The sequence below is a fragment of the Mesoplodon mirus genome (genome assembly GCF_964341445.2).
Source record: "Mesoplodon mirus genome assembly, contig: HAP1_SCAFFOLD_1161, whole genome shotgun sequence".
NCBI classification, from domain to species: Eukaryota; Metazoa; Chordata; class Mammalia; order Artiodactyla; family Ziphiidae; genus Mesoplodon; species Mesoplodon mirus.
Window position 1 is genome coordinate 93,952 of NW_028294913.1, and position 23,919 is coordinate 117,870.

At 37.3% G+C, this 23,919-nt stretch overlaps 1 protein-coding gene across 3 annotated transcripts; it reads left to right on the plus strand.

The window, feature by feature from the left end:
- Window positions 1–5,724: 5,724 nt before the first annotated feature.
- Window positions 5,725–23,708, plus strand: LOC309797875 (dual specificity protein kinase CLK4-like; the record flags this gene model as incomplete). 3 transcript variants are annotated; one of them, XM_082646267.1, is made up of 14 exons in its annotated part: window positions 5,783–5,885; window positions 6,653–6,719; window positions 10,711–10,801; window positions 11,162–11,293; window positions 12,344–12,434; window positions 12,831–12,897; window positions 15,851–15,967; window positions 16,060–16,226; window positions 16,433–16,527; window positions 16,778–16,907; window positions 19,683–19,765; window positions 22,578–22,657; window positions 23,380–23,470; window positions 23,559–23,708. In XM_082646267.1, 14 exons carry the CDS (start codon window positions 5,783–5,785, stop codon window positions 23,697–23,699), a joined length of 1,455 nt encoding a protein of 484 aa, XP_082502393.1. In that variant the 3' UTR covers window positions 23,700–23,708. The 3 variants fall into 3 exon arrangements, with proteins under 3 accessions (XP_082502391.1, XP_082502393.1, XP_082502392.1); XM_082646266.1 differs by having other exon boundaries at window positions 10,711–10,797; window positions 11,158–11,293; XM_082646265.1 differs by lacking the exon at window positions 6,653–6,719 and having other exon boundaries at window positions 5,725–5,885; window positions 10,711–10,797; window positions 11,158–11,293.
- Between the last annotated feature and the right edge of the window lie 211 nt (window positions 23,709–23,919).

Here is a 23,919-nt window from a genome sequence, read left to right on the forward strand (position 1 = left end):
CAAGCAAGTAACCAATGATCACTTTACAGTGTTGTTTAGATTATTAAATGAGATCATGTATACAAAGTAGTTAGCACATAATGAGTATTTAATTGATAGCTAAAAACACAAAAAAATCTAATTAAATACAGATTGGTAATTATCAGTAATAGCAACATAGAAATTATAAACTCATAAAGGTTTATAGCTTTGTAAAGATTTCTCCATATAGCTGACAATCTTTTGTTAAAACGTAATTTACACAACAATTTAGACTTTTACTCTGGAACTCTGCTTTCAGAGATGACTGTTTCCTATATCTGAAGTTAAACTTGTAGAATGTCTGTGCTAGAATATATGATAAGAATATTCCTCTGGTTGCTCTTCAAAGCTAAGATTTTCTTTATATATGGTTTAACTTAAGGATTTCTTAGACATACTTGTTCTTGTGTTGAGACAAAGTTACCAGATTGGACAGATTTTCTGGTGTTAGTAGTAGATTCTGAGAAATTAGACAGAGTTTTTATTAAGTCCTCTGACACAAGGTATTCATTTTCCAGGTAACTGACTTAATAGAAAGGGTTAAGGTGCCAGGTAAGATTATTAAGCCAACTGGCCCAGGGATTCTGGGAGTAAATTTCAACCTTTGATTTAATCCAACTTAACCCAACTGAGCAAAACAACCAAAAGCAGCTTCCATAAACAACCTACAAATATGTACTGGGTTGTAGCCACTGAGATACCAAAGATAATATAAATCAGGTCCTTGTCTCCAGTCAAAGCACATAAGCCACAGAGAGTAAATAGGAGCACCATACATGTCGACCTCCTCCTGATCATGACACACTTTCAAATATTAGACCTTAATATTTAAGTGGCAGACAAACTTGAATATTCAAAATGACACTAAAATAAGATAGCAGCAACTACAAAGCAGACTCCACTACTGGGTAACATTGTTTTGTGATGTCTATAAATCCCTCTGTAGGGGGCCTTTCCACTTGGCTGTCTTTTAACTTTCTATTGTTGTTTGAGCAAAACTGTGCACTGTCCTGACCACATTCTCTTTTAGCCTCACAAGACAAAGATCCTTCATGTGCCAGGAAAAAAAGGGAACTTTTCTTTGCTGCCAGCTTAATTTATGCCTCTATATGCCTCAAGCTGAGTCCCACTTTACCTCGCAAGATGGCCCAGTCTACTCAGATAAACATTCCAACTGATAGATGTCCCTGAAATAGTAGGTGTAATCAATTGTAGAACCAATACATTTCACACTATGGGCAAAATTGGTCATCATATTTTGGTGGTTCCAGGCACACCAGTGTGCCTTGGCCAACTGATTAAGGACCTCATCTCTAACCAGAGTAGTCAAGAGCAGGGAGATGGGTGGGAACTCATGTAGTCAGAGATAGCATGTTAGAGATAGACCTCAAAGGATGGGTAAGATTTACAATTGTAGATGCATAAATGGTGGCTATTCCAGGTGAGGAGAATAACGTCTGTTTCGTTCTACAGCATAAAGAATTTTCACTTCCAATTTTCCAAGTATCTTTTCAACTTCACTTCTTCACTTCTTAACATGGGGTACAATCTCCATAACAATTCAATTTATCCAAAGTACGTGGCACACATTTTCTACACTATTAGATCATGAAATGACAGGGCCCTCCTTTCACCTAACAAGGTACAAGGTACAAACCCACATGTTATTGGATTTATGCCTGCAAGAGTCCAACCGTGCCCTCCCAAATCTGATTTCTGACTTTCTCTTTTATCCATCGAATGTTTGTCAGAGCACAAAATCCCCTTGACACTTTTCAGGACCAACCCTACCTGACTCCTTCCCAGCATTTGTCACTGTCAGCCTTTCCCTCATTTAAACCCTTCTCTCACTTACTCTGACACCAAACTCTTGGTTCTCCTCTCCTGCTGATCATTCCTTCTCAGGCTCTTTTCCTCTGTCCCTTAAGTGCTCTCCAGGGCTCAGATTTTGGCCCTCTTCTCTCTTCTCACTCTACACGCTCACAACAGGAAACTGTCTGGGGATCTTTAGAACTGCGAAATACCTTATTTGAGGTAAGCAAGCCCCTTAACGGGGCTCACTAGCTCTCAGACATTACTCTGCATTGGTTAACTAAAACTGACTCACAGGAATAAATAATGGGGAAAAGTTTGTTAGGGGAACTTCCAGCTACCGAATCTGCCCAGGAGGCAGGGATCACAACAGGAAAAATTTTGTAAGGAGTCTCAACTGAAACTTATTTTTTTTGTTCTTATCAGGAACACAGGCCTTAAAAAGATAAGCACCTCTGAGCTTGTTTCCTAAGACATCTTATTTATCAGAATCCATTTTTAGACAGGACGTTCCAAGCGGGCTGGACTACACAATCGCGTTCACTGAGCTAACCCCAGCACCAGCCTGGGCCTAGCACCGAGACGGTTTGGGGTTTGTCTATTGCACGGTGGCTCTGCCTGACAGTTCAGCCGTGCTGCGGCCCACTGGGGTGGGAGAGCAGGAAACGGAGCCAAGGTTGGCTCGGCTAAGAGGTGCTGCATTCAGCATAACTCCTCGAGTAGCAGCAGACGCGTGCCACAGGCTTAAGTCGTCTCCTCCTGACTTCAGCCAGGTTCTCCCGCAATGAAAACAATCTAAGGAGTCACCTCAACCACTGCACATCTCAGGGCCGGGACTGCTCCGGCCACGCAGCAGCGTGGTGGAGGGCCGGGCGCGGCCCTGACGTCACACTGGGCCCCGCCCCTTAGGGGCGGGGCGGGAGCGCGGGAGCTCTGTTACGCAGGCGCCTTCGTCCTATATAAGTGGCGCTAGAGGCCGACGGTGGGGTTTTGGGGAGATGGTTTTGCTGTCATTTTGTCGGGTGTTTGTCGCAGCGACAGGGATTGAAGACGGCGGTTTGGTGACAGTTATTGGCCAAAGGGCCTTTTGCTTTTGAGGAGGTAAGGTTTCGGATAGGGTGTTCTGGGCTGGGCGGTTTCCCAGTGTTTTAGGTCTCGAAAGCCAGGTGTCAGAAAAACGACGGGATTCGGGGCCTCGGCGACCGGGGTTTCTTCGGGACACAGCTCTGCTCGTGGCATTTGAAACCTAAAGTTGCCCCGGTGTCATGGTAGATTTAAAATCCTAGGGCGGAAAGGCCTCGGCTCTGCCGCTGACTCGTCTCAGAGAGGCCAGGCCACTCATATCACGGCTCCTTAGGCCCGTGACCCGTCCCGCCGATCAGAGTGAGACCCTGCGAGAGCCTCCTGGGGCAAGTGTTGTCCTAGATCAAGCCTTACTCTGGGTCCCTGGCCTCGGCCGTTTGTAGCATTCTGGGATTTTCCGAGGTCAGACTTCTGCCTCTGAGTGCGCCAAAGGCCCTGGCCAGGTGCCCTGGCGGAGAGGCGAGGGGTGGGGACTGGGCGTCCGAGGAACTGCTCGTTTGCGAGTCCAGGTGGTGGAATTTAGCTCGTGCTTGTGAGAGGTAAATACGGAGAGGCTCATCCTTTGTGCGAACTGTTTTTTTCCTAAAGTGGAGCATAGTATTGTTGCATCAGATGTGCATTTCTGATACTTTTGGATCACCCTGTCCTTGATTACTTAAGTAACCATGAAACGCTTATACTATTCTTAGGAAACAGCGCTCCAAACTGACCACGTCAACCACCTGGTCTTATTTTATAGCTATCTTTGTATGATTGTGCTCCATACATACACCCACAGGCTTCTTGTTATCCATTACATACAGTCCTCTTGGAGCCATCTAATCATAACTTTAACCTACATAGATATTTTTATGTAGATAACATCAAATTGTCGGGTAATATAGGGTGTTAAAGGGCAGTAGAGAATCAGGTTTCTAAGATGGATATAAACATCTGATGTTTGTTGTATCTGATGTTTTTATTGAAGGATGTCCGATGATTCTAACATGTAGGATTCTTTGTTAATAAGAAATAGTGTGATAATTCTAGCTAGTTTTTCTCTTTTTTTGTATGCGAAGGAACCTAATCTGTATAACCTGGATCTGGGATTCTTCTCTTGGCCTCATGAGAAAATATTTCTGAACAGTAGTGGTGGGGGGGGGACGGCTTCCTATCAGCTGAATTAAATTTAAAGTAATGAACTTGGCTAGAGAAATAAAAACCTTTGGCTCTCCCAAGATGCTTATTTTAATATTTGCATATTGATAACTGTGGTTATTTAAGAATTCTGCCTTGGTGAGCTAGTTATGGCCTACTGATAGTAGAAGGAAAAAACCAAAACTGAAGCAGACACACAGTTTTGCAAAAAATGCATTATAATAATCATAGTAATAAACCTCAGTCATCAGATGTTGTAATTTTGCTTGCTATGATTTAAGAATGCTTAACTAAACAATTTTAAAGAGTTCCTATGTGGTTAAAATATAATTTGGGTAATTGAAGGGTTAGAAGAATTCCACTAGAAATATAATTTTTTTGATGGCTTTTCTGATGGTCTTTTGGCTCAGGTTAATTTGTAATGTCATTTATTTCCGTTTCCCATATTCAAATGACTATGTAAATCAGAATGCTCACTTATCAATTTCCAGTGAGAACCCTGACTCGAGTTTTAGGATTTTTGTTGGACCTAAGAATCAACAAGAGAAGTGAGTTAAAAGATCTAAATATTTGGTGGCTTCGGTCCCTGATGGCATGATACCTACATTTTCTTAGGGAATACCTCCCAGGAGATGCCTCATTTTAAAGTCTTTTAATTCATTTGAAATCTTTTAAATTTTTTACTTGAATTTGTCTGCTTGTTACTGAGTCATTTGGGCTAACTGAAGGAGGTTAACTAAGTTGGTTTTGCTCCATTTTACCTGTTTTCAGCTCCTTGCTGAGTTGTGAACCTCACCCTCTTCAACAGTTTGGACATCACTGTTAAAAACTTAACTGCTTTGTGAAAGAATTAAGATGGGAAGAGGCAGATAGGGATGGCATTGTTAGAACACAGATCGTGATCCTTAATGCAACCTGTGAGGATGTAGATGGAGTCAAGGAATTGTCACAATTATCTGATTTCAGTGTGACCCTATTCATCCTTATAGGTTCATTTCTTTAGTCACCCCAGATCTATAACAAATATGTTTAATTTTAAGAATGGTGGCAGGATGATCTGAAAATAAACAGTCATCTCCTATATTCTATCCCTAAGTGTTTCTCTGACTTCAGTTATTTGTATCACAGTATTTCAACAAAGCTGCATGACACGTGTGATATTTGTTTTAAATTAGTTCACATTTAAAGTTAACATCAATAACTTAATAATTTGATTATATCAATAACTTAAGAGATTAGTAATAATTTACCATAGAAAGAAGGTCATGATAAAAATAAAACCAAAAAAGTTATTAATTTCTAGCTAGATATTGTTGTCTACTGAAGGCTGTAAGCCTGAATCCTGACTCCTTTTTAAAAAATGGCAGTTAGCAAGTGTTAGTTGAAGATATGCACCAAGCTGAGAATTTATCCAGAAGAATGGAAAGAAAATGCATTCAGGTCTCACAGTGTTATCGTTTAGTGCTAGGTGTGTATGCCACTTAGAATCATCTGACATACCAGTGGGACAGTGCCTCCATGCCTTGGGAACCATTACCTACGAAGATTTTAGAACCTGTAGGACCCCATGTGCTGGGTTTTTCTATTTAATTAATAGTAATGTGGAATATTTTATTTACTAAATATAACCATCTGTAAATTCCACAACTCACTTTTCATTTCCATTAACAGATGAGTCATTCCAACAGAACTCACTGCCCTGACTGGGATAACAGAGAAAGCCTGGGACATGAAAGCTACAGTGGAAGGTACAAACGGAAGAGGAGATCCCACAGTAGTACACAAGAGAACAGACATTGTAAACCACATCACCAGCTTAAAGAATCTTATTGGTAAATTACGCTTGAACTAGTACCATTTTAACACTAATAGTTGTAATGACTTGTCATTAGCTTATATAACTTTCATCTGTCAGATTGTTTTATAAATCAGTCAACAAATACTCATTCAGAAAATATTTACTGAGTGCCTATTATATGCTAGCCACTGCTGTGAATAGAACAGAGTTCCTGCTCTCACATATCTGTGTCCATTTGGGAGCTGTAGGAGACAGTTGATGGAGTCCCAGCTGCCAGTAATATAGTTGTGGGAAATGAGACACACGACAGTTAAGTAAGTGATTAAAGGACCAGTGAGTGCCTTTAACTTGTATGTAGTAGGGAGAGCTGTACATTGGGGCACTTATTTAGGGTTCCACAAATGAGAGCTAATGAAGGGTGGGGAAGAGTTCATCCAGATGAGAAAAATAGCATGTGGTGTGTGAGAATGTTACAGTGTGTTGGGGATTAGTAGCCTATACTGTATTCTACAGGTTATATTTGTAGATAAGGCCAGTGGATATGTTTGGGATTTTTAGAAGCTTGGCTGTTGTAAGAAGGGCCTCAATAAAAATTTCCAATGGCATGTGTCCTGTTCTGTTGTATTCTTACCCGTGTAAAATTTGTAGGTACTACGTTTATATAGAATTGAAGGAATTTTTCAAGTTCCTAAATGATTAAACAAAGCCTAGGTGAATAGAGTTTCTTTCATTCTGTCCTCCATTAATTTCCCTTTCTCATTTGTTTTTGTTGGTTCTATGTTTTCTCCTTGTTTTGTGCAGATGTTCCACTGAGACTGTTTGCCAGGTTGCTTTCTAAATTAGCCAACTGGGGTTACTTTAAAAAACAGTATGCAATTTTTTTCCTTCTCCATGCCAAAACAGACTTGTTCTGTAGAACAGTGTGCTTGTTGTTAATCAGTGCAGACTAATCATTCTTCACACACTATCATATGGAGGGAAGAGGGAGAATCTATGCCAGGATTTCAATGACCTGAGCTAATTAATGTATTATACAAGAATATCTGTACCCTATATTAAGATAACTACAAAATACTCTGTAAGGCTTAACAAATAGTACTAACCATTCATGGATTTATTATGCATTGTATGTGTCGAAAGGAAGTGATATGAATGATGAACAGTTATTCATATTCATAATTAACCACAGAAAGATGATACTGAGTCAGTGCAATAACCACTAGGCCAATAGTTTCTTCTTTGATATTGGCACCAGAGATGTCTGGTGGTAATTGCTCTCCGTAATCTGGAGTAATCTAATAGTCATTTTCAAGATTCAAAACTTTATAAGAGTGTTTTTGTGTAAAATTATAGGAAAAAACTGAAAAATACAGAAGCATATAAAGAAGGTACTCTTGGTAGGATGCTAGTCCCCCATTTGGATGTAAAGTTATTTCTTCTGAAAACTATCTTTGTATACAAATCTTTGCCTCTGAATATTTCCTGAAAATAGGTTCTAAGAAGGGACAGTTTCAAGTGAAAGGGTGTGAACTCTTATAAGGCTCTTGCTACATATTCACATATTTTTCCACATATTTTTCTAGAAAGTTTGTACCAAGTTACACTCCCTACGACATGCTGTCACCAGTCTTGTCTATTTTGAAATGCCAAGAATAGTGTTTTCTTTTCATTTGAATGTTTAAATTTCTGCTGAATTTGTCCTCTGTCATGTGCTTATTGAACACTTGAATATTGTTTTAATTGAAGTCTAGTTGATTGTGAACATTATTTTTGTATTCTTAGCCTATTTTTTCTATTAAAGCATATTTTTCTTATGATTTATCAGCGCTTTTATTGTAGATGAATTATCTTACCTTTTTTCCTATATATTTCAGAGTGTCTTTTCTTTCTGATTTGTAAGTAGCCTGTGAATTGCTCCCTTCCTACAAGCTTAATCAATTAATTCTACACAGGAAGACTGATGTGGCTGTGAACACATTTTATATCCTTAAATGTCTTGTTGTAACATAGAGTATCAAGCCTTAAACCAGTGATTCTCAAACTTTAGTGTGAATAGAATCACTTTGGAGGTATGTTTAAAATGCATAGTACCAGATTATTCAGTGAGTCTGACCTGGGGTCCAGGGATCTTCATTTTTAACAATTCAGTATTTCGATATTGTTAATAAACAGACCACCCTTTGAGAAACACTGTTTTAAGCCCTTTAGCCTGGCATGCAAGATTTTGGATGATCTGTTCCCAGCTTATTTATTTGCCTATGTTCCCCTATGTGAAAATTGCTCTTGCTGAAATTGTCTACTTACTAGTTCCTAAGTAACATGTAGACAAACTCATCTCTAAACCATTCTGGCTAAAAGTACTCTATAAATGTAAGATGGTAATATGCCATTTTTCTTTCCTGGCACTTCTTCTACTTCCTACTTTATCCAAATCCTGATGTCCCTCTAAGATGCAACTCTTCCCTTCTTTTTCACGAAATCTTCCCTGACCATTTTAAGCATTATGAGTTTTTTCTCCTAAGCACTCATATCCAGGCTTTTGGCATTTCCTGCATGGTTGAGTTTTGTTTTATTTTTGTGTGAGTAATCTCAAATTGAACAGTTATTTGTTGGCAGGGATTTTGCCTCATATATTTTTTATCTTCCACAGGACCTGTGTGGAAATAAAAACGAATGCCCATAGCCTCATTAGTCTTGGCTGTTTTAAAGAACTACAGTGAAATATTCACTGGACATTCAGTGACTCTTTTTAGAAATTCAGTCAGTCTGTTCATCCTGTTCACTCTGTCCATATAGCCTTTATAATTCTGTAGACTTTGTTTATCTAATCTCTAAGGCTCGGTTGTTGTAGGCTGAAGAGGTCCTCATCTTTTTAGTTTATCCTCATAGTATTACTTCACTCCATGTTTGTTATTCTATAGATTATTTATGGATTATCAGCAGCTCTAATTTCATGCACTAGTCCAGCTAAGGATTATTAGTGTTAGAGTTTTCCGATACATTTTAGACTTTTATGGGAAGGATGCCTTACAGAATTAAACAGATGCCCTTTAGAGTATGGTAATTTCTAGTTTGACATATTGTAGATCTCTCCCTTAACGGTTCCAAGCAACTGATCAGATCCCTGACTTAGACCCAGATTTAGACCCTAATATCCTGAGTTGTTTCTCCAATGGCTAGAACTTAAGGCTGACACTGGGGAAAGGGGGCTTCTGCATCTCCCCAGCCTGGATTTGATGCCAGCCCTGTTGAGTAGCAGTTTTAGAGATGCTTCTCCTTTATTTTTGCATAAACCAGCCTCCTGAGCAAAAAGAATGACAACATATTCTGGGAAAAAGAACGAGGTTAGTGAGGGCAGTCTAGTTAACATCTGTCACTCCATTGCTTGTCAGGATTATTTTAGCTGGTGTGTCTGACTGGGCAGGTGTCCCCTCTCTCCCTCAGTGCTCCACGTGCATCCCTCTTGAAGCTTCACACTGTTGAAAAGGATACTCATCCCAGGTAGAGAGGGGGACGGGAAACTGGGTCAGTTGGCTCTGTCTTTTTCTTTCCATCAAATCAAGGCTGCTTAACTGGAATCCATTGACTTCCTGAGGTCCATGATCTCTGAAATTCCTTGCCAAGATTTGTTTACGCATTTGTGCGTTTCTTAGGGGAGAGGGCCCATACCTCTCAATTAGATTTTCAAAGGGATCTGTAGATTCAGCAGTCAAGCACTATGGGGCTTACCTGGTGGTGCAGTGGTTGACAGTCCGCCTGCTGATGCAGGGGACACAGGTTCGTGTCCCGGTCCGGGAGGATCCCACATGCCACGGAGCGGCTAGGCCCATGAGCCATGGATGCTGGGCCTGCGCATCTGGAGCCTGTGCTCCACAACGGGAGAGGCCACAACAGTGAGAGGCCTGCGTACCGCAAAAAAAATAAAAAAATAAAAAAAGAAGGTAAGCACTATGGCACCAGATGATGCTGTTTTCCCTGAATTCTTGTTTATTTCACAAGCAGGAGTGACAGGAAATTCAAAATGCAAAGGCAAGTAGGGGGTTGGGAAATCCTAAGCAAGCAATTACAAGAACCTTTTCTCATTTGAGGGGCATATATTTTGGATATTTTTGGCACATGAAGCAGCGTTCAAAAACTGTGTTGACTATTTCTCAGAAAGATACAGGAAGCTCGAAATAGAGGAGAGGAGATGGAATAGGTGGTGTGTATAATAATACTGGCACATACAATAGGATTTAGAATGTGCTCTACAACCATGGCAAATCGTTTTCCTTCTAGGGATCTCAGTGTAGTCATCTGTAAAATGAAAGGCCTGAAATATATTTAAGATTCCTTTTAGCTCTAATACACCCTTCGTGCAAGAACTCTGTGTGCCAGAGATACCTAACTTACATTAAGAAGGAAAGGAATCCTGTTTTGCCTGCCTCATGTTGTGTGTGGCTCTGCAAAGAGGAAGAGAGCTTAGTTACAGATGCATATATCATAAGACTGATGAATTTCAGAAGAGCAGTTTTGTGAATTTTTGGTCTTAACTTTCACCAGAAGGTAAAGGGACACTTAATCAAGTAAACACTGAATATGTTGAATGATTTGACCCAAGGTTTGTTCCTTCATAGCAGTATATATTAATAGAGATATATGTACCCATTTGCTTGTTGGTTAAAGTAAAATTATTTAAGTTTTGTGAGTTAAGTATAAGTTCTAATTCATCAATTTGTATTTTTTTCTTTTATTGAGTTAGCTGTTGAAACCAGGAATTCTTGAGAGAATGTTTTATTTTAACCACGTTAAAATGTGGTTAAACGTTAAAGCGTTCTAGAATGAAGAGAGTAATTTTAAATCCTTTAATGTGTTTGCAGTCATTATTTAGAAGCAAGGTTCTTGAATGAGAGATATTATCAGGACCGGAGATACATGGCTGAATACAGAAATGACTACTGCAAAAGATATGTTCTTAACATTGCTGAATACAGAAATGACTACTGCAAAAGATATGTTCTTAACATTGCTGAATACAGAAATGACTACTGCAAAAGATATGTTCCTAACATTGATGAATACAGAAATGACTACTGCAAAACATATGTTCCTAACATTGATGAATACAGAAATGACTACTGCAAAAGATATGTTCCTAACATTGATGAATACAGAAATGACTACTGCAAAAGATATGTTCCTAACATTGATGAATACAGAAATGACTACTGCAAAATATACGTTCCTAACATTGATGAATACAGAAATGACTACTGCAAAAGATACGTTCCTAACATTGATGAATACAGAAATGATTACTGCAAAAGATGTGTTCCTAGACGTTATCACAGAGACGTTGAAAGCAGTTATCGAATCCACTGCAGTAAATCTTCAGTCCGAAGCTGGAGAAGCAGTCCTAAAAGGAAGCGTAATAGACAATGTTCAAGTAATCAGTCACGTTCGGTATGATTGATTTTGTTTTTATTTTGGGTGGATACTTATTTGTGTGTAAAAGCTCTTACTGAGCCAATAAGTTTGAAAAAGTTTATAATACTATATGAATATAATTGTGTTTATATTACTTGAATCCTTAAAGGAAACTTCCAAATTCTTACAACTAATCTGCATTTATTAGTTAGTCCTCATTTGCCCACATTTACTCATTTTCTGCAGACCAGATCATGAGGTTCTTGATTTTAATGTTAAAAATATTTTTATCTTTTATAACATAATCATACGAAAAGATGAAGCACCCATCTTTTCTTTCATCTTAAACATTTTTTACTTTAAAAGAAACCCCTTTCCCAGTACTTGGAGACAAATGTAGAAAGTTGCACTGGTGGATACTTACCCTGTGTATAGCACAATCTGCAATTAGTTCCATTGGAGTTCTGAAAGTGGGTGCTGAAGGGGAAATTATTGTCCAGAAAGCCTGCCTTTTTTTTTACACTCATGAATCTTCACTTGTTTGCAGTAAACTATGAATTATTATTTTCCTCCCCAAGTTTTCTTCAGTAGAACTATCATTGATTAGATCAAACATTGACATTAGCCTTTATTTTCCCCTTTTATTTTAATAAGTATGTTTAAAAATATTGCTAAGTATCAATTTGAGCTAATCTTGACGTTTTAAAACATTTTCCTGACAAACTAGACATCTCAACTCACAGCATAGGCTAGTTTATAACGAGATTAATAGATCATGACGTTGCATTCTTTAAATTTCAGACTTCAATTAAGTCAGTGTTTTAGAGACAATTGTGTTGTTTTTTCTATTGCCACTTTAAGTAACTTATCTGAAAATCTTGCCATGTTTTTCTTCTGTAACATAAACTGTGTCCTGTGAATCTCTGGGGACTGAATTTGAACTTGCTCCTGCCAACTCTTCGTGGCCTGGTTCTTATCTGAATGCCTGAATATCTCCCCGCTGAATGAATTGCGTATTCTGCCCTGAATTCACTCTGCTATATTGATTGGCTGGACGATCTTGGTGCTGCCCACTTGCCGTTCCAGAAGAGCCACCAAAGGAAAAGATCCAGGAGTATAGAAGATGATGAAGAGGGTCACCTTATCTGTCAAAGTGGAGCCGTTCTAAAAGCAAGATGTATAGAATATTTTTCAACACTTTTTAAACTTTGCAGACAGAATAATCTTTTTAAGAATAGTTTGTCAGCGGGGGGCTAAAGAACTCTTCATTGCTTTTTTGTTTTGTTTTCTGTGGGTTTGTTTGTTGTTCTTTTGTATTTCTTCTTTTCTATAGAGTTTAAATATTTCTACTCTAAAGTTCCAAAATAATCAGTGGAATTTGAGATTAGAGCAAGAAAGATAGCTATCTACATTATTTTTGTAGCATCTGAAAATAAAATAATTTGAGGGCTGGAACCTTAATTATGCTTTAATAGAGAGCATTTGAAAAAATTCCACACTTAAGCATTCATTATTTGAATAACTGATAATTTGTACTCAGGTACTTACACTTCTTTCTCCCCCCTCACTTTAGATGAAATCGTGAACACTTTGGGAGAAGGGACCTTTGGCAGAGTTGTAGAGTGCCTTGATCATGGCATGTAAGTTTGTTGTTTTTCTTTTTTGAACATTCTGATATTTTTGGTGGAGAAGGATCCATAATTTAGATGAAATGGAATTTAAGTGGTAGCTATGTGTTTTCCTGGGAGGTATAAGTATTCAGAAGTTCTTGAACTGTGTACGATTTATTTACCATAAGTATGGATTTTGACCAAGAATGCTGAAAATGTTTATCAGATGGAGTTCATGGAAATTAATGTCAGTGTTCAAGTGAAGACTTTCCCAGAACTTAGGTCCTTAGCTTTCTATAAGAGATTTGGAGTGCTTTACCCTACTTTTGAATTGCAGAGACAATAAATTAGCATGTCTAATCTTCTTGGTTCAAAAACTTTTATTTCCAAAGGATAATATTTGCACGTTAGGGTTAGCTTCTCAAACTATAAATAAATTATATTACTTGAAGCCTACAGAATAAAGTCCAGATTCTTTAATGAGTTATACTAAACTTTTTGTTCTTTGACCCTCTCTGCTTCGTTTTCATGTTTTCCTCTAGGATCTCTATTCTGCGGTTGCAAATTTTTTTGTAAGTGAACGTCTTACAACAGTTTAGTGGAAACTGCACATTTCTAAATTGACATCTATACTTTTCATCATAAAATAGTTGAGGATGTAATTTCCAGCTTATTGTAAATGGTGATTTTTTAAAAAAAAAACATATCTCTCTTTCTAAATATGTTTGGGGGAATCTAAATACAACAGCTTGATACCTCCTGTCATCCATGAACAAACTTTTCTTGAATACTTAGAAATGCTTTATCTTGAACTTAACTTTTACTTCACTTTTCATAAAGAATATTATCCTAAGTGTCTTTTATTATCACCCTTTCCTCTCTATGACAAAAATGTGAACATAAAGTAAAATTTTAAGATATTTTGAAATACTTTGACTTAGGAAAGTTGCTAAGAATTCCCATCTATTCTTCACCCAGATTCCACAAATGTTAACATTTTACAGTGTTTAGTCATTCTCTATATTTACATGTTATATGTATTTTCAAGTTTTGCCAGCTTATCTACAACCTGATTCACATTTCACTAGTTGTCCCATTGAGGTCTTTTAAAAATTTCTTGAGGTTCCAAGACTTGAGTATTTGAGATATTCCAATGAAGAGTATTCAATTGATCAAGTACAAATCTGTTACAAATTTTGATACTTATTAGACCTAAAACATACAATGTAATTGTAAATATATCTTTTATCGAGATGGTTGGGGCCTTTAAAAAAATGAGTTCATGTGTCCATAGATAAATCTTACTGTTTTAACATTAAGTTTCCATTTTTCTTTTTTTTTTAATTGACAAGTAATATGAAAGCTTATAAGTTTAAGGTGTATAACGTTGGTTTGAACATTTATATACTGCAATATGATTACTATAGTAGCATTAGCTAACACCATTATCCATTTTTCATTTTTATAGCTATTAGCACTGTTCATTTTTATAGCTTATTAGCAGTTAGAAAACTTGTCCATATGATGAAATAGATGAGACTAGAAGAAGTTTTGTCACAGCAGTTTTATAGTAATTCTTTTAAGTCTTGAGATATATGCTATACATCATAGGGAGATAAATCATTAAAAATGTATTTTGATGATTATATATCAGCCCACAACTTCATTGGGACCTTGTCAAAAGAAATGAGTTCGGAATAGGTTTGCTATCCAGCCACTAGAAAAATTTTTGCCTCAAAGAATTTTTTTTTCTTTTTTATAAACAGCCTGGGGCACAAACCTTGCCATATTAATTTCACGTGCATGGGGTTCTCTTTTGTAATGTGGGAAGGCCATAGTGAAAAATGCAGGGTTGACTGCTGGCTTGTATTCAAGAAGATCAGGTTTAGAAAAGAGGACAGAAGGAAGCTGAAGATTTGGAAATCCTTTTCCTCAAAATCATTTACGGCTTTTTTTTTTTTTTTGGCCGCACCACATGGCTTGCGGGATCTCAGCTCCTCGACCAGGGATTGAACCTGGGCCCACGGCAGTGAAAGCTCATGTCTTAAGCCACTGGACCACCAGGGAATTCCCTCTGTACTTTTTAGGAAGTACTACAGATGCCCCGGTCTAAAACACGCTGCCCTACATTGTTGCTATTTATACCTCTTCGCATCCGTGAATGCACTAAACATTTTTTTGGCTTGATGACTTATTGCTGGTGTCTCCTTTGCCAGAATTATCTAACAAACTGATAGTTGTCTTTCTTCTCTGAAGAAGTCTGAGCTCCCCTAACTCTGATGGTTAGGTTCTTTCTTCTCTCTATACCTTATACCAGGCACTTCTAACCTAATGATAAGTTGTTCAAGTGTCTGTCTTTTCCATTAGACTGTGAGGTACATGGGACAAGCTCTTTTTAACAGTGATTCCAATGCAACATCTGGCACATTCGGTCTAGCCTGGCGAATGAGTGAATGTTTTCAGCAGTAGTATCTTCAAGGTTTATATTTTTATCCTTTTTTAAAAAAAAAACTACTTATAAAATCTAGGTCAATTTAAACTTTTGGAAACAAACATTAACGTTCTTAAGTATTAAGAGAAATCATCACTCTGTATAATGTATATTTTGTCAAAATGTTTTGAAAAAATGTTTATAGATCTGCTATAATATACCCTGAAAGATTATTTTAGGAAAATAGCATAGAGTGATTGGTACTTAACAAGATGATGCTTTAGAGCAGGGGTCCCCAACCCCTGGGCCGTGGACTGGTAGGAACTGGGCCTAACAGCAGGAGGTGAGCAGTGGGCAAGCGAGTGAAACTTCATCTGCTGCTCACCATAGCTTGCATTACCACCTGAACCATCACACCCTCCCCTCAACCATGGAAAACTTGTCTTCCATGAAACCGGTCCCTGGTGCCAAAAAGGTTGGTGACAGCTGCTTTAGAGGATACATGTCTTCAACGCCCTTCTGTACATTTACCATTTTCATTTTGTTTTTAAGGGGTGGCATACATGTAGCAGTGAAAATCACAAAAAATGTGGGACCATATCGTGAAGCAGCTCATTCAGAAATCAAAGTATTGGAGCATTTAAATAGTACTGATCCCAATAATGTCTTGTAAGTAAGAAACTTGGAACTGTGATCCATTATGTTACATGAAATAATCAGAATTCTGTGAACTGAATTATTTGTATTCTGATCTGTTTCAGCCGATGTGTCCAGATGCTAGAATGGTTTGATCATCATGGTCATATTTGTATTGTGTTCGAACTCCTGGGACTTAGTACCTATGATTTCATTAAAGAAAATAGCTTTCTGCCATTTCAAATTGACCATATCAGGCAAATGGCATATCAGATCTGTCAGTCAGTAAATTGTAAGTATACTTGTTAAATTTTTAAATACCAGTCAATTAAAGGTTTTATTGGACAAGCAACATATCAAACCATTGTCACTAAAAATGCACGTTGCAAGTAAAGATGAAACCACTTTTGATCCCTACCTCTACTACTAATTCTCCTTTCCCCCGGTACAGATTACATTTGTAAGTGAAACTAATAATGTCTTTTTGTTCTTTTGTAGTTTTGCATCATAATAAATTAACCCATACAGATCTGAAGCCTGAAAATATTTTATTTGTGGAGTCTGACTATGTAGTCAAGTATAATTCAAAAATGGTAAGTTACACTTGTTTTAATTTTGGTAGTTGTCTTTAAAATGAATTTAGCTTGGTGATCCTTGGATGAGGAATTTTACCTTTGAGGCTTATTATATCCTGACGTTTAACCCCAAAAGGGTAATCCTTTGCCTTTCTCATGGGGTTATTTTGAAAATCAAAAAGAGAATTCATGTGCAAGCCTTTTGGATAGTGCTATAAAATATTTCATATCTTTATTGATCTTTGTGTTTACTTAACTGTATCTCTAGAAACGTGATGAACGCACACTGAAAAACACAGATGTCAAAATTGTTGACTTAGGAAGTGCAACATACGATGATGAACATCATAGCACTGTGGTATCTACACGGCATTACAGAGCTCCAGAGGTCATTTTGGGTTAGTAGATACCAGACTTCCTGATATTTTAATTGAAAAAGAGATTTTTTGTTCTCTATAGCTTTTATTGGGGGGCAGGTAGTTGGGGGATAGCTGTAATTTTCTTAGCAGTGTACAGAAAATGTTTTCTGTTTTCATAAAAGCTGTCTGGACATTGCTATAAATAATTTTCCTGAGTGGGAAAAATGTGATATCATCTGTAAAGATATTCCAGGTGGTGGTTCTTTTTGAACGAGTCAGTCTTACAAGATCATAAGAGAACAAGCTGTATTGGCTAAGTCCATGACAGCAGTGTGATTTTGAAGCGATGTGGGCACCTCTTTTCGTCTCATCACAAAGCATGGTGCTGGTGAAAATGCTAAAGATTTGGCTGGCAGACGTCTAGATGTAGGGTGGATGGAGGTTAAGAGGAGAAGAAAGAGGGGCTAGTCTAAGAGGAGAGCTTCTTTGATCATCTTTGACATGGGAAAGCATGGAAAGGAAAATTAGTTAAGGTGCAGGGTTTTTCAATATTAATAAAAGGGAACTCAGTGAGGGAGAGCACATCTTAGGCCTCAAAATTTAAAAGTTCGAGACCGAGTCATGTTGATAGAGCAAGGAAGTCAGGGATGGATTTGGGGGCTTGGAGACAGTGGGAAAAATTCAGATCAGGTGATATTGGGAGATAGTTAAATGGTATAAGCATATTACTTTGCCAAAAGTAAGTTTCAACCGAGGTTGGATAGTAAAACATCTTTGTGGAATCAGTCTTTTCCACTTTTTACCTTTTGTCGAAGAGGACTTGGTAGTTGAGAATATGAGTGTGAAAGCAAACTAATGATGTTTACCTAGAGTAAAGAATTAGTAAAAGGGACAGGAAATTAAGAATAGTTTGTAGTGCTGGCTAGTAGAACTTTCCATGATGATAGAAATGTTGTATATCTGCACTATCCAACATGGTAGCCATTAGTAGCCACACGTAGACTACTGTGTACTTTCAGTATAGCCAGTGTGACTGAGGAACTGAATTTTAAATTAATTAAACTTTTAGATTTAAATAACCACATGTGGCTAGTGGCTACCACATAGGATAGCACAGGTTTGGAGCTCATCTTTGAGATTGATGTTACTAGGATTTCTGCTTAGTATGGTCTGAAAGAAGCTGCTATGTTGCAGTAGTTTAGAAAGTGTATTCATGGTTGAGGACTGAAGCCTGCAATGAAGGTAAAAGAAAAGAGTGTGGGAGGAGATTGTGGACAGAGAGGTATTTTCAGAGCTTAAAAAGAGATAACTTGCTGTGTTTTATCAATTTTAAGAAGAAGATTTTTCTCCACATTTTAACATGTGAGGAAACATAAGACAAAACAGCATTTTTTCTTGGTTATTGGTTCATAAAACAGTGGTGTATCTTACAGTTAGTTAATGGCCTCCTCCTAGATTGCGTAAGATACAGTGATTCTTAGTAATAATACAGTCCCATGTGTGGCCAGGCTGGGGATAGTTGATATAAATCTGAAATTGGTGTTATTGGTGTCTGGGAAAAGAAATGAACAGATGGGAAGATTAGAAGGGTTCTTTGTGTGTTTGTGAAGTGTTACTCCTGAGGATTAAGGCAGAATTAGGTTGAAGAGGAAGATGTTGTCAGGTGCCACCACTGAGGAGGGCAGTTGGTCTCATGTCTTGGGTGTTGGTAGTAAACAGAAGTTGGTCAAAGTGAATGATGTGAAATTCCAAAGAGTATGAGAGCTGAGCCATAAGAGAATGAGGTAGTTTACAGTCACTTGGGAGAAAGCTGGACTGGGAGACAGGAGTGGCTGGAAAAGAAAACTTTCATCTTAGATCCAAGCTCTATCATTTGCAGATTTTGTATGTGTTACTGTAAGTAGAAACCATGCTCCATTATCCTTTTGTTCAAGTGATAAGTACCATGAGGGTTAACAAAAATGGCTAAATCATAGTCAAGTTCCTTGAATATATTGTTTCTTCCTTTGTCTTTAAATTCAGTAATGTTACTGAAAGTAATTGAAATGTCTTTTAAAGTAGGTTTTATTTGTACATTATTTTTTTATTAAAAACTTAATCTTTAAAAGGTTAAAACATCTGTATGGTTTAGGTTTACTCTTTTCCTTTCTAAATAGATAGAGACTTAAGGCTAGGTGTTTTTTTCTTTTCTGAATAATGTTACTATTGAGAATTCTGAAGGAGAAAATATATGATCATGTCTAGACAACCTGAAAGTACATATATAGATACCTCTCTATGTGAACTTTAAATATCTGTATAATTCTGCTTATGGGTGACACTGCTTATAATATCCATTATAATTCTTACATAATTTATGTGACACTACTATTTCTTTTCATGGAAGAAATAAACTCAGATATCAAGCTGATGGTAATTGATAAGGGGTTAGTAATTACACTCTGAGGATAATTATTGACCTATGTTTGCACTAATAAAATGTAAAATTTCATAGAACAACCGTTAAGTGGGTATAACAGTGCTCCTCATTGCACAAGCAATTCAGAGACTATGGACTATTTGCTCACCCCTCTTACTTTCCATAAAATGCCTCCTCCCCCAGGTTAAAATACTGTAAGTTGATACAAGGATATGGAGGACTCTGAAAGCATACTGAATCATGTTTGGTATAAAACTAAAAATGTAAACCCTGAATTTACTATCATATTCTCCTAAATGGGCTATATAAAGAGAGCACCCACATAGGAAAAGATATTGTGTATTGGCAATTAAAAATTGTTGCCTAATAAAATGTTTGGTTTTGTTTTTAAATAGCTTTAGGTTGGTCTCAGCCATGTGATGTTTGGAGCATAGGTTGCATTCTTATTGAATATTACCTTGGTTTCACAGTCTTTCAGGTATGTATTTAGTAAATGTTACTTACTGATTCATAATGAGCTTTAATGTTAAAGGCATGTTAAAGTTTTGGTTTCCATATTGGAAAGTTGCCATAGTGTCATTATTCTTAAGATGTAAACTTCCATGTGCAAAATAGTCATCCTTCTCTAAAACCACAGTTGAATGAACTACTCTCAGTGAATGGTCATAATTCATTCTGCATGTGGAGCTTTTAAACACATGGTTCATATTGACTTCATATGATCCATTTTATTGTGATGCTCCTTCATAAATTTACATTAGTGTTACTATGGTCAGTTTTAATTCAGCGCTGGTTATGTTGCACTTTTATTAAAAGAATTCAGAAACAGTAAGTTGTATTAAGCATGTATGACACCCTAGGCACATTTCTAAGCACTGTGTGTATAAAAATGAAAAGACAGCATCTCTCTCCTCAAGGAAGACATACACAGGATAGACCTGGGAAAACGTACAGTACAATATGATACTTGCTATAATGGAACAATGTAGAAGGGAACCCAGAAAAGGTGAACAGTTAAGTTTCCTTCGAGAAGGCATCACTGAGGAATAGGGAGTTTAATCCAAGCTATAAGGAAGAGTAAGAGTTTGTCAGAAAACTAGAGTGTGTGATGGCCATATCAGGAAGAAATGGTATTCATAAATGCAAGAGGCATAAAGGAAGCTACTCTAGTTGAGGAAGGATGAATAGTGCTGCCGGAGTGTCTTGGATAAATAGGAAAATGGTGTCAGTAGGCAAGTACTGATTCATAGTGGACTTGTTTGCCATAGAAAGGTATTTGTTTTATCCTAGGAGTCAGTGGTTTCCAAATGTAGACCGGTCTAAAATGAAAATGATTTTGTAGGGTTGCCGTTCTGGCTTTCATTTAGAAATTATCTCTCCTGTTTTTTTTGGTATTAAAATGTTCTTTCTATGCAATGATAATAGTTATTGGCTTACTTGGCAGAACAAAAAGGAGAAAATGTTATTTAGGTCTCTACTTGTTTTCCTCATAATTTTGCTTATGTCGGAAAACTAAAAGTCTTGAAAGCTTCAAGTGGTGTAACCATTGGAGAACTTTAAGAGGGTTGTGATTTGATCAAGGTGTGTTGTTGGATGGGGTGAGGGTGGTTAGGAAGTTCCTGGCTAATACTGTCAAGGTTGCTTTGAGGTTATGGCAATGCAGGATGAGGAGGGAGGAAGCTGTGATGAATTATAAGTCACTTAGGTGGCTGTTGCAGAATATATGTGTTCGCCGCTATGGGGCGCCTCACCAAACTTCTGTCTACTCCGTAGAGATCTGTTAAAAGTACTCTGAGTTTGTAGACAAGTTTGATATCTAGAACATAGCTGTCGGACATTTCTAGGGGGTGGTGTCTGGTTTTGTGGTAGTAAGCTATAGGGTCAAGGAAAAAGTTGAGCACAGTGCATGCTTTCTTCATTCTGACACATATAAAATCCTTCAGATGGTTTTATGATTGTAAATTATTCTGAGACCTTAAGCGTCGATTATTAACTTTGGTTTGAGATGTGGTTTATATTTTAATTCCACCCTCCAAAATAGTCTTCAACTAAGGAACTTTTTGAAGATAATGGAGCTTGTATTATTTATTCCTGTCATGACTTAAGAACATTTTGAAAGCAGTGTGCTAGGCACAGTAGTTAATGGATTTAAAAAGCATTGCACATAGACTCTGCTCTTCAGAGCAAGGATTGGCAAACTATATCCTATCTGATGCCTGCTTTAAAAAATGAAAAAGAATATGTGGTGGAGACCATCTGTGACCATCCAAGCCTAAAATATTTACTATCTGGTCCTTTATAGAAGAAGCTTTCCAGCCTCTGCTTAGGAGTGTACCATTTAGTTTAACAATTTATTCGACTTTAGCCAAAGCTCTGTTACTGTGTAATTTAAGAATATGAGTTTTGACTTGGGTTCACAGCTCAGGTTTCCTCATTGATGAGCTATATGAGCTTGAGCTAGTATCTTAACCTCTTTGAAAGTTATGTTCCCACATTCCTAGCTCAAGGTTGTTGTAAGAATTATTGGGACTGTATTTTTATTGTCTAGGATTAGTGTTACAAAGTTGCTATCCATTGGGTAATGGAGGTTAGTTAAGCAACCGATAAAATGAGTAGCCAGGTTATTGGTAATCTTCCCAGTCATCCCTCAGTTAAACAGTGCAAGTAATACAAATAAGGAAAACTGTTCTGTTTTACATTAAACAAATTATTCGAACATTGTAAATCAACTGTACTTCAGTAAAATATACTTAAAAAGTTGTTTCTCAATCAGCTATACAAACCTTACCAATTCATTTCAGAAATCAGACAATCAGTGTAGCTCATTCAGTTTTATTCCATCTTTGAAGTAGAGTGTAATATAAATTGTATAGCTGTCTAATCTAGTCCTTTTATGGAAACACTATTTTCTTTTTTTTTTCTTAACATTTATTTATTTACTTTTTTGGGGGGGTTTCATTGGGTCTTCATTCCAGCACGTGGGCTTCTCTCTTGCTGCGGTACGTGGGTTTTCTCTCTCCACTTGTAGTGTGCGGGTTCCAGAGTGTGTGGGCTCTGTAGTTTGTGGCTCGCGGGCTCTCTTGTTGTGGTGGGCAGGCTTAGTTGCCCCGCAGCGTGTGGGATCTTAGTTCCCCGACCAGGGAGCGAACCCACGTCCCCCGCATTGGAAGGTGTATTCTCTACCACTGGACCACCAGGGAAGTCCCGGACACACTGTTTTCTTGTGTTATCCTTTTATGTGCGTGTAGGGAAATGGAAAGTGCTAAGTTTCTTTTTCCTATTTTTTTTAGACTAATGATAATAAAGAACACCTGGCAATGATGGAACGTATATTAGGACCCATACCAACACACATGATTCAGAAAACAAGGTATGCTTTTTAAGATTAAAGTCCTTATTGGGTACATGCAGTGGCCTATATTCAAACTATAGAAAACCCATCTTTGTTGTTATTGCTTATTCCAAAGACTGTAGATTTTGAATTCTTTTTCATGAAGTCAAGTTTTTGAAAAGTAATGCAATATTTACTTTGTGATCCAGTAAATAAAGTGGTGTTTTTATACTCAGGTTAACCTTTGCATAAATGTTTTCCTAGGTTGATTTAAAAATAATACATAGAGTAGTAAAAAGAGCTTGATTTTGGAGTCCTATCTAAATTTGAATTCCAGACTGTTGCAAACCACATGTACGTCTTTGGACAAGAATACTATAAGTGGTTTCAAAACATAGCTTCACCGCAGAAGTCATCCAGGGAATTGTTAACGATTTCTAGCCCCATTCCAGATCTAGTGAAATCAGAATTTACAGGAATGGATCTAGGAACCTCTGTTTTTGAAGCTGGCATTGTTTCACATATGGTACAACTTAGGTGGGATACTAAAACTTCAGAGGGTACAAGATTAGGAAAAATACCATATAAGGTATCCGATATAATTATTGCTGAGATTTTTAGAAATTGTATGTTTATGTATATATAGAGAGATGTCTATGGTTCCATCTTTTCCCCCAATCCCCTGTTTGGGGCAGGGTAAGAATGTGGGTTTGGGGTTTCTTTTTTTCTTAAAATTTAATCCAGACTTCTCTTTCCTATAGGAAACAGATGTATTTTCATCATAATCAGCTAGATTGGGAGGAACGTAGTTCTGCTGGTAGATATGTTACGGGACACTGCAAACCATTAAAGGTAAAACAAAACAAACAAACAAAAAAAAAAAACCCTGTTTTAACTATTTTTTATTGTCTTTCTTAAACAAAGTCATTTTTCCCCTCAGGAATTTATGCTCTGTCATGATGAAGAACATGAGAAACTGTTTGACCTGATTCAAAGAATGTTAGAATATGATCCAGTGAAAAGAATTACCTTGGATGAAGCATTGCAGCATCCTTTCTTTGACTTATTAAAAAAGAAATAAAATGGAAATCAGTGGTCTTACTATACTTGTCTAGAAGAGATGATTTAAGACTGTGTCAGTCAACTCTAAACATTCTAATATTTTTATAAACCTTAAATTATTTTGTACAGTTAAGTGTAAATGCTGTATGTTTTGTATCAATCGCATAATTATCTTGTTAAGCAAATATGGTCTTGATAATGAATGAAATATAAAAGCTAAAATTAATTTTCCTTTTTTG